The 11,249-nt window shown below is 48.7% G+C and overlaps 1 protein-coding gene across 1 annotated transcript in view; it reads left to right on the plus strand.

Annotated features, from left to right (window-relative positions):
- The window catches only part of LOC119108366 (protein unc-79 homolog), a 12,387-nt gene extending 9,038 nt beyond the window's left edge, over positions 1-3,349 (plus strand). Inside the window, exon 5 of the mRNA XM_037231945.1 lies at positions 3,309-3,349. Coding sequence (XP_037087840.1) covers positions 3,309-3,349 — 41 coding nt within the window. The remainder of the gene's footprint in view (positions 1-3,308) is intronic.
- The last annotated feature ends 7,900 nt before the right edge of the window (positions 3,350-11,249 follow it).

Genomic DNA, 11,249 nt, shown 5'->3' on the forward strand with positions numbered 1-11,249 from the left:
CATGCTAGGCCCCATCAGAACCGGACCGCATTGACATGACGACGGTCGTTTCGGCAACGTGCCTCGATCACGAAATATTTTGTAATCGCCTGTAATAGCCTACAAGTCAGGCATTTACGGCAAGCTCGCTATGTTGCCGAGGTGGAATCACGCACAAGGGCAGTATCGTCTCACCAACGAAACAAGCACACTTGCAAAGACCATGCCATACACATCATATTCTACATTACAGCTCTTACTTCCAGGGCACCAGCTGCAAGCTGCAGGCAAAGGGTGATTGCGAACAGTCGTGGAAGAGTCCTGATGCATAAGCTGATCATGGTCCACATGAAAGTAAGATTTACGATGCGCTGTTGCAAAGGCGCAGCCAACACCGGAGGGTGTGATGAGGCTTTACCTCCATACCCCCGCGGTCAGAACCGGGCGCAGGGTTTGTTCGCCACGATGTCATTGTTTTTTACTACGCAACCTGGCAGCGATGAAGGGTATGTTGGGTCTGCATCTCGTTGACTAACATGGACAGTGGCATGTGTCCCGGTGTAGATGACCAATAAAATTGACACACCCTTAAAACCCAATAGCTGAGACGTGTTGTGCCCGGCAGCACAACTTTAGTTGAGGACTCAGCGGATAGCCGAATGCATATGTACCGCACACTGCTGAGGCAATTGTTTTCTGGGCCGGGCGACTCAACATTAATAGCCCTTTGATGCGTTATGCACCAAAAGGTTATTAATCATGATATTAGCCATATTTAAATAACTATCAGCCTCTTTCCTGAATACCGAAACCACCCGCCCCTGAAATCTGACTGGACCTCTAACAGTTAGGAAAGGGCAATGGAGTAGTGCATTTACAAGAGCCTAGGTCTTGAGGGCATTTGAGGCTGACTAACTGAGAGAAAGGACCAGAGGATGGAAGAGAACGGCGTGATGGTTGGTAGATATCAGATTCGAATGGTGTAGCTCACGAGCGCGACGAGATGAAGCTGGAACTGCTGATCTTGCTAAGAGTGAACTGTAGGCGCATACAGCGGTCTTTTTTTACTCTTTTACTTTACTTTTTTACGACTTTTCTTTTCTTTAATTAAACTTTTAAGTTGAACTTTCCTGTATGGTAACGACTGCCTAAAAGTCAGTCTTCTTAAGAATTCAGTGAAACGCCTTCCCATTTATAGAGTGTGTCCTGTATTTGCATGCCGGTTTGAACTGCAATGGCCATCTCGAGGATCACTCGTTGTGGTTCACGGCCCTATCCTTCTTATAACCTAAGCTCCTCTAGTTTCTGAGGTGCGCGCCCGCGGAGATGCGTGAATTTTTTCGTCCAGATTATTCTAAGGTCACCCAAGCATCCATGGCGTCAGAATAACGCCATCCAAATCCTGCAAGTATATTGGCCATGCAGCGATCAAGGCCAAACAATATATTTGTCGAGTTGTTCATATTTGGCGTTCGTGAACATGATATCCAGTTATGATAGCCGTCAATCGTCTCTTAACACGCGCTCGGGTGGGGGGTTAATTTGACCCCCAAGGTTTTTCCAGAATGGTCCCCGAACGGCGCGGCGTAGCCGCGCCAAATTTGCATAGCTGCAGGCAATTACATAGCAAAGCGTTTGACATAAAAATTTAGATGTACCTTGTAAGGTTGCTGACCTATGGCAGGTCAAAGTCAGGCCATGATTTCAGCGAAGGCAATTTCTAGGGAGTCGTCCAATCTGATACAATAACGTAGTGTTTGACGAAGCCATACATGTCTGAGATACTTTCTTAGGCACCACAAGGATTGAATGAGCAAACGACGTTGACCTAAGGTCAAGTATGAAGGTCAGATCAAGGTCAAAGCCAACCTGATTTATTATGCTAGGACTTGCGGTATGGGATAGCTTATGGTGCTCATTTTAAGTTTGTTGACAGCAGGAACCATTATACATTTTCCGTTGACTTCTTAGAGGTCAGGGAGGTCATTGACCTAAGGTGACCTGGGTAGACATTTTGTTTAAAGAACATCTGCTGCTAGAGTAATCTTTGTCACTCATTTAATGTAAAACTCAGGGTAGTCTTGCATGATTTTGGTCGCCATGACCTTCAAAAGGTCAAACAAGGTCACTGACCTCAATGTGATTATGACCTTTTGCTCAGAGACAGTTGCCTGGGCTCTGGGGACACTTAAGAGACCAACCTGTAATTTGACCTTACTTCACCTTATTTGACCTGAAGGTCATGACTTGGAAAGCACGAACTTTGCCTTAAGTTATTTCACGTATAGGTTAAGACACCCCCGAAATTTGGTGTCTCTAGCTTTCTTAGTTCCCGAGATCTCAAATTGTGGGGGGGGGTCAAATTGATCCCTCCACCCGAGCAAGGGCATCTAGCCGGCCATCCGGGCGCGTGTTGATCAATGTTTGCAAGGTACGATAGCGTAATACAAAAAACGACGTGTTGAGAGGCATATTTACTAAAAAGGGGTATTGTGTTGTCTAGAACAGTCTCCTTCACCTAAAAATATGCTAATAGAAGTGAGCTTATTTCATCATGTCTGATGCCTGCTTTGGTATCTTAAAATGCGGAGCATTTCCCTTCAGCACTCCGTGGATTTACAAGACGATAATATACAGTAAATGGAGACCCACCGGCGCCCCTGTCACGCTCCCGACACGGTAACACTAAGCGCATCTTCAAACAGATTATGATGCTGTAATAGCGATATATTTGTTCTGGCGTTCAGTAAAGAAGAGGAAAATGCCGCAAACACAGATCCAGCAAATCAGAATAATGCATAAAAGGTGAGACTTCATGCTAGGCGTAGCCAAACGCCAGTCGACATGTAGGACGCGTCCCGCAGGCAGTGCCTGTCTCGCCGGTGCAAGCGTAATCGCTGGTGCAAATCCCAGTCCAGTCAAGAGCATGTGCTATTATGCATGTAAGGATGCTTAGGTTTAGGTGACGATTAACTTGACAAGGTCGCCGGCACTTTCTTAGCTCCGTCGGACTATGGGCCTCTCACCAAACCCATTCGAAAGCTAAAGATGTCGGCGATACAAAATGAAACATGAGACTAAGCATATACCCGGGGCCATCATACACAGTCAAAGGACTACGGTTATACATAAAGCACTGAAGAAGCCACAAATTGCTGGTCTGGTTTCACGAATCTTTTGATGGCATATGCCATACGTGAACAAACCACGCACTTCCCCATACAGCTCAATGGATATACAGAGTATGCCAGGTTGGAAAGCATGTACTGCAGAGTTCGCCGCTTGCATTGCTTGACCCTGTTAAGCCGCTGTTTGGCGTTTGCGTTCAGCTCTGCTACGTCACAACCACCACCACCTACTCGTCTTCTAATCTAATCCAACCTCCAACGCAGCCACACTCCCTAAAAGACATTGCGCAAGTGGGTAAGCAAGTCTACCTTTACCAGCTAGAAATATAACAGACACGTCCGTATTCCCGAGTGGTTGCCAACACCGCTTATCTGCGGAAGCATGTCCAAGGCGCTGGTCGTGTACTATTTAGAACCGTGGGCTCCAAGTCGAGGTCCGATAGATTTTGTTCACGCATCTAATTTGCTGTCGTTCAATGACCTTGTTGCTTATTCAGTCAATATGATCCGTGGTAAATGCCACTGTTAGTTTGCCGATTAATGCTGAATACCCTTTCATACCCTTCCACTCTGAAGTGTCATATGTCTCTAACATCCCGAATAACCATGTAGGGTTCAGGGTCATTACATATAGGTCCGTCCAGTAGCGGAGCATGCCGAGACGTGTAACATGTTTTGTCACCGCCTATTGATGAGAACATGATGGGTGGCGTATTGATCAGCCCAGGGTTGTCATCAGTCAGCAGCGCCTCTCTCACCTGTCAGCTTCCGCAGGCACCAAGCGGTCTCCTACCGCCTGGATATGGGCTATTCCGCGCAGTAGCGATGTGCTGCGACACAGGCTGAGGCCCCAGCGGAGTGTATATGGGTGTGGGTGTGGGGGGGGGGGGGCAGGATCCGATGTACTGTGACGAGAAGGGCACCAAATCTGAGTGCAACAGAACCCAATCGTGATATTCAGTTTAATGCTTCACAAAGGTGGTTCTGATGTTCTCGGGCATCGGTTCAGGTGGAAGGCTACGACATCGGAATGGGACGACGATGAAATGATGATGAAGGCCACGACATCGGAATTTCCGACAGTTTCAGTCTCCGACAGTACAGTTAGCCTGCCTTCTCGCCGGCCTTACAATGCATCCTAGCTGTTAGCTTCGCCAGCGCGGCTCTTTGGTGGATTACGTGCTATAATGGAGCGCACATTGCGCTGAGTCCGTCCTTGGCCGCCAGTGTCGCGTGGCTTACGCGCCTTCGCTGTATCATTAATGAGCGCTTCCGATGAGAATGGCACAGCTGTCAACTGCCATGGCCCCCTTCCATCCCCCCCCCCCCCCATCTTGTGCGACAGCCTGTCGAACTTGACAGAAATTCATTACATGGTTGGACACCAGCTTATGAAAAATTTAAAATTGCGGGGTTCAACAAAAATAATGAAATATCGTGTCAATTTGCTCTAAAGGAATAATTAACTAGGCCGCATCCTGGGACAAAACAGCGTTTGAGCTATCCTACGCTGACAAACATGCATCAGAGGCATCGAACGGAATTTGCGCAAATATACCCCTGGCTGCAGGAATACATTTCGGTAATTGCGCTGAATTACGAGAGCTCCCCAGCTTGATCGGTAATTCAATACAATTCCAAAATGTGGTGGCATCTGTCGAAAAAGTTGGCCCTTGAACTTCAAATAGTAATTGTACACACGGGCCACATCGGGTATGACGGCGCACTGCATCGCGTGTCAAGGCGAATACCAGTTTAATCAGGTCCTGTTATCGTGATCACCTACCAAGATTATCACCCACCAAGATAAAATGCAGAAGTCTCACCCATATGATGCGTTACAAGACAGTAAGGTGTTGTAATCATTCATAAATCACTCACACTTTTTGTTGCGACGCTGGGAAGTTCGTTGATTTGTGGGGAATATATATGTATGTATATATATATGTATATATATATATATATATATATATATATATATATATATATTGAACCGATGCCAATTTTTCGCCCGTCTAATAGTGCCGGGTTGCACTGAAGGCCGCTGTTCAAGAGACTGGTATGGCCCGTTTCCCGGTCAATTTATGTTGGACCTGGAGGGGGGTGCGCATGGGATGGGCTTGACACCCTGTACATGGCACATTTTGCCTACAATGTACGGCTTTGCACGGGTGATCTGCTTATTTGGCGTTAATTCTCAAACTCGTCTAAACCCGACGCATCCAGCCGGCGTCAAAATCACATGACGCATCGGATTGACAAACCTTGGGTGGTGCGATAGGAACATATGCAGTAAGCTTGGCTCACCATGTGGTCCACATCCACAGGTAACCGTGCAAGCCACTCACAATGATTTAAGCACATGCTCATGTGGTGGGGGATGGGCAATTTTACACCCCCGAAGGTTTTTACGAAATAATTTGCAAACGGTGCAGCGTAGTTGCGTCGAACTTTGCGCAACCGTAGGCAAAAGCATAGCAGATATTTTTGTGTGAAAATTAGGTGTAGCTCACAGTCAGGCCGCGGCTGTCAGCAAATGTAATTTCTAGAGGGAATCGTTCAATCTGATGTGCCAGTGGAGTGTCAGAGGAAGCCATACATCTCTGAGGTAGTTTCATAGGTAAAACAACAATTGAATTTAGGATTATTTAAAATTCAGTTGACCGAGGATCAGGTACGAAGGTCAGACATAGGTCAATACCAGTGACTTTGGTTTGAGCTGGGCGTAATTGATGGAGCCAGTGATGCTGCACGGGTCATCCAAAGGCAAAGGCAAGATCATATTGGCCAATGACGCCACGCTACCCTTTGTAAGTGACTAGTCGCATGAATTGGCTTGCATCAAGACTTTTCTGCAGACAACAGTGCTGCGCAGTTTGCAAAAGTGTGTTTTGAGCTCGTTAGAACCGACTTAACAAGTCAAACGTGAATATGAAGAAAATTGCCCTCGCGGAAAGATGTAGATGGCGCAGGCTGTTGCAGTCCGTTCTATAGTTTCTGCTCCAGCAGGTCTGGTGAAGAATCGGCACAGGACGAACCAGCGACATCGCTTCCATCTTCCCCGCCAGGGTGGCGAAAACGTCGAGACGTACGTGCGTTAGGCTAAGTTAGGGACATTGCCGTGCTGGTAGTAGAATCGGTACTTCAATTTACCGAATTATTCCCATCATATAACAAGCGCGAACGGCAATGGAATTAATAAGCACATCCAGCATCCAGTACCTCCAGCACGTCATGCTGTCCACTCCCTTGCGGCAGCTACACCCTGAGAACCGAGTCGCACTTACCAAATTAACCAATTATCATCAACAAACAAAACATGTTACTCTAGGCACCATTTACTTGAGTCGTGGCCTTGCACAGGAATGACAATAAAAACAGTTTGTATTATGTAACAAAGAATTGGGGCAAATATCATTTGCATGTTGTTTCATTTCTTGTTGGGAACATTGTAAAATTGCTTTAAATATCTGGGTGACTGCCATTCTCGGCTTCACCGTCCCGGGAGAGACACGTATGACGACAGCGGTGTTCGGTGTAGGTCCACGTTTACTGATGGCAAACGTGGGCTTCTGGATGCGTTCCTGCCCTGGGTTTGCTCGATATACGCCACTGATGATAGGCAATATTCCGTACCTTAGTTAATACAAAGCAAAAGAAGCACCGTTTTTCTTTCGCAGCAACTAACAAGCACTTGCACTCTCCACTCTCCAGCGACGTAGTCGTGGGTCGCACGAGTCGCATTCTACGACTCTGTGAATTCGTAACGAGTGTAACTAAAATACCCTGTTTTGCTTCCGGTGCAGAATCATCATTCTGGAAACGTGTTTACGCTGTGTTATTATTCCAAATCACTCTAGTTGTCCTAAAAGATCAATTTTCTTACCAAATCATACGTAGTCTACCATGGTAACATTTGGCGTCGCTATTGCCCGTCCATGGGACCGCACCAATCTGTGTAACTAACGTCCATGGGACCGCACCAATCTTCGTAACGTTTATGGGACCGCACCAATCTGTGCAACACCCATGGGACCGCACCAGTCTGTGTAACTCCCTATATCATCAACTGAACTGACTTGGTATACCGGAACTGTGGCCTAAAATTACCATCACGTGGTCAAAACTAGGGTCACGTGAATTTGAGAAGGCATTGATATATATATATATATATATATATATATATATGTCAGCAAAAAAATTCAACGCGCCCTAGGCGAAACAAGTAAGTACAAACAGCATAACTTGAGAACCTATATGTCGCACCCAATAAGCGAAACCAAGCGTTCGCAGTAACGAGAACTTTACGAACGTGCTTTTTATTTTTGCTTTCACATTTTGACGCACGCTTGATAAGCTGTTGTACGGTGGACAACATCTCAACTTGCCAACGATGGTGCACTTAAAAATAGGGTGGTAACTTAGCGTGTGTGTCACTTACTGAAAGGGATACCTAACTCATCTATATGCAAGAATGTGAGAGTGTGCCACGTTTGGTGATGTGTGTCCGATGGGCTCGTGATAACAATGTGGATCATAACTCATCCACTTTCTCAAAAACAACACTCCCATGCGTCGCTGACGGGTTATATATGGGATGGTGAGAATGACACGCTTTGTGAAACTTGCGTTCTTGTAGGTCTGTAATTTGTCAAAGCCAGCTGTGCAGTAGAGGGCTGAGCCATGTCAATTTTCCGTTTTCACATGCAGTCTAACTTATCCACGGTTTTTATTTACTTCTCTTTAGCAAATGGAGGTCTATTTCAAAGTTGGGATCTGGAGGTATCGAGCTGAATGCGAAGCTACACCCCCGGGTACCTGATATACTAAATGTAACCCAATTGCGAGAAACTGGCTGTGGCACAGTCACTGGCCTTTCGGCTGGCTGATTCCCATTAGCAAATCTACTTCAGCCGTTGTTCGCAACTGTTTGGATTAGACGCAGGCATCACACAAAACGAAATTGTTGATAGACTTCTCACACCGAAAACAAGTTTTGTTGGCTGTCTTCGCAAATGGTACTTTAAAAACACGGTTTTCACGCCAGCACCATGATAGTCGTACGGTTCTGAATAATGCGAGGATGTATGGCAGGTTCGCTTCTCGATTCGGAGTGCACACTCAAAACCAGAAACGAACATAGCCATAGCTCTACAAGTCTCCGGGTTTGCATGACGCGACCCTTGCGACCTAAGCCACAAAACTGGTCTCCACATGACCTTGAGACTGTGCTGTCAGCACGTTGACCACTGACCTCGCCGACCGTGACGCGCAGCGTGACCTCCTGACCGGCGCTGGGCGGGCTGGGCGGGCTGGGAGTCAGGCAGACCAGGCTGCCGGCGCAGGCCGACATGGCGCCGTACCGCTGCGAGCCTGCTGGGGACTGGCGAGTCTGCCGCACTGTCGACGGCCGGCACTCCGCTGCTTCTGTTCACTGCTGGTCAGGTGCTGCCTGCTTCTGTTCACTGCTGGTCAGGTGCTGCCTGCTTCTGTTCGCTGCTGGTCAGGTGCTGCCTGCTTCTGTTCGCTGCTGGTCAGGTGAGCTGTATTCGCCGGCCTGCGCGCCAGGAAAATAACCCACCCAACTTCTGCCAGCGGCCGGCCAATCGTGCAGTGGCTTTGCAACTCTTGCAGGCGGGTGCCGCGTCGCCTCAGAGGTTCTGTTGATGAGGATTGCGCGGTCAGTCCGACGTCCGCCAACGGCTCCACAGACTCGGCACGCGTTGCTGTGGCTGGCAGCAGCCTGCCTCCAGCCGACAGCCGTCCCTGCTGCAGGCCCTGGCACCAGCGCTGCGGTCCACACCGGCCGTTGGATCGGGCACGGGGCTGACTGGGACGGACAAACCTCTGTCACAGAGGGCAGGCCGAGACAGACAGATGTAATCTGACACAGAACCGACTGGGACCAACAAACCTCTGGCACAGGGGGCAGGCCGAGACAGACAGATGTAATCTGACACAGGACCGACTGGGACCAACAAACCTCTGGCACAGGGGGCAGGCTGAGACAGACAGATGTAATCTGACACAGGACCGACTGGGACCAACAAACCTCTGGCACAGAGGGCAGGCCGAGACAGACAGATGTAATCTGACACAGGGCCGACTGGGACCAACAAACCTCTGGCACAGAGGGCACGCCGAGACAGACAGATGTAATCTGACACAGGACCGACTGGGACCAACAAACCTCTGGCACAGAGGGCAGGCTGAGACAGACAGATGTAATCTGACACAGGGCCGACTGGGACGGACGAACCTCTGGCACAGAGGGCAGGCTGAGATAGACAGATGCAATCTGACACAGGGGCGGCCGAGGAGAGACCGACGAATGAACCTGACCAAGATGCGTGCCAATACGGACAGTGTCTGGCACGGATGTAGGCCGGCACCGGTAGATCAGACCTGTCATGAAGGACGTGCATCGATCGGTAGGACCTGACACAGGAGACCGGGCGGAAATCAACGAATGAGACTTTACACAGAGAACAGACCTGGGCCGACGCACCAGACCTGACGCGGGGAGCGGGTGAGGCCGATAGATGAGACCTTGCCACAGCGCGTGGCCGGCACCGACGGATGACCGGCCGCGTCTGGTGGTGTCGACCGACTGCGCTCGGCCGTCCCACGCCCACCGACCCCCGCACCCCAGCACGGCCGTCTTCTGCGCGCGCTCTTCGGTGGACAACGGTCAATGAGGTGTGTTGGCAGAGAGCGGGGGTGACATACCACCAGTCTAAAGTGTAGCCACGCCTTGAATGGCACCGAGGTCCATGTCTGCTATGCTGTCATGTTGTTCGGTGAGAGCAAAGATCGTTCTGCGCAAAAGCTGCTGGGGTCCGAGTCCCACTGACCGCAGGAATGGTCATGTCCATGCTTCCAAGCCTTTAACGGCGGCGAGAGATCAAACCGTTTGCCGTCTGTGCCGGCTGGGGATGATCAGTGTGCTTCATAGGCACGTAGGACATTGCTGATGCTTCACAGGCACGCTTTCAGTCCGATATATGCACTTTCGCGGCTCTTGAGGCCCATGAAAATTTTAAAAAACGAATAAAAAGTTTCGTATTCGAAGTGCGTTGACAACAAACACCACAGTGACGACCGCTACCGTGTCTCATAAAAGCAGCGCTAGACACATGTCAGCCTCCGAGAATATCGAACACACTTGTTTAGGCAACAAACCAATACAGAAACAGTCAAACAGCTCAGCTGCCCGATTTGCAAAATCAAGCTCGGCAAAAAGGGGGCATATGCATTGCACACTTTTAGCAAACCTTCATCTGCACTGTCGCATCCCGGGATGCATGAGTCATGTCTTCGAAAAGCAACGCTGCATGGTCTGAGGTTTTTGTATTTGCCCGTTTTTAAACTCCTCACATAGGTGCGTTATAATTTTGTGTGCGTGAGTGTGTGCGTGTGCGTATACGTGCGGGGGTGCGTGCAAATGCCAGTGTTTTAGGAAATGTCATACAGCACTTTACGTTATACAGATGTCAGTTCATCCCTATTGTGTTCACGAGGCAGCAGTCAGACGCCGTTTACAAAATTTTGGTAGACGTCAGTAAATACTCATGATTGGTAATCAGTTGGCATTGCGTCAATGGTTTCATCAACTCATATTTTTCTGCAGGGCATCACAACCACGACCATTTTTTGAAATGTATTGAGAAGTTCACATATCTAGGTCGCATGAGTAGTTGAGCGTTTTGTGTTTGTGTGAGTGATTTGTATTATGTATGCTCTTTGTGAGTGCTTTGTTTTTTCCAGCCCATATGAGTGGTTGAGGCCTAGAGTAGCTGGACACCAAAGCTTGCTGCGTATGCTGTAAACCAACCACCAAAATCGCGCTGTCCACTTCAACGGGGAGTTTCGTCACGAGTTCATCCTCTCTCCAACAAACCGAAGAGGCGGTGGGGTTTCGAATGTTGCGCAACGACACTGCGGAAACGTTGACAAAGTGGTTTTCACTGCTGGGCGAGACTTTTGTTTGTCACCCTGCCACTAATAAGGGCACCCTGGTCGTTTAGCGATACTTCGTGTAGCGAGTAACGCAGAAAAATGTCCGCTATCAGACATCCGTTGTCAGACTATAACGTTGTCACATATCAGGGTATCCCTGTCAAACGGGAAGCCAGAATGAAA

The sequence above is a fragment of the Pollicipes pollicipes genome, unplaced genomic scaffold, assembly GCF_011947565.3.
Source record: "Pollicipes pollicipes isolate AB1234 unplaced genomic scaffold, Ppol_2.1 Scaffold_2555;HRSCAF=2994_pilon_pilon_pilon, whole genome shotgun sequence".
Classification (NCBI taxonomy): Eukaryota; Metazoa; Arthropoda; class Thecostraca; order Pollicipedomorpha; family Pollicipedidae; genus Pollicipes; species Pollicipes pollicipes.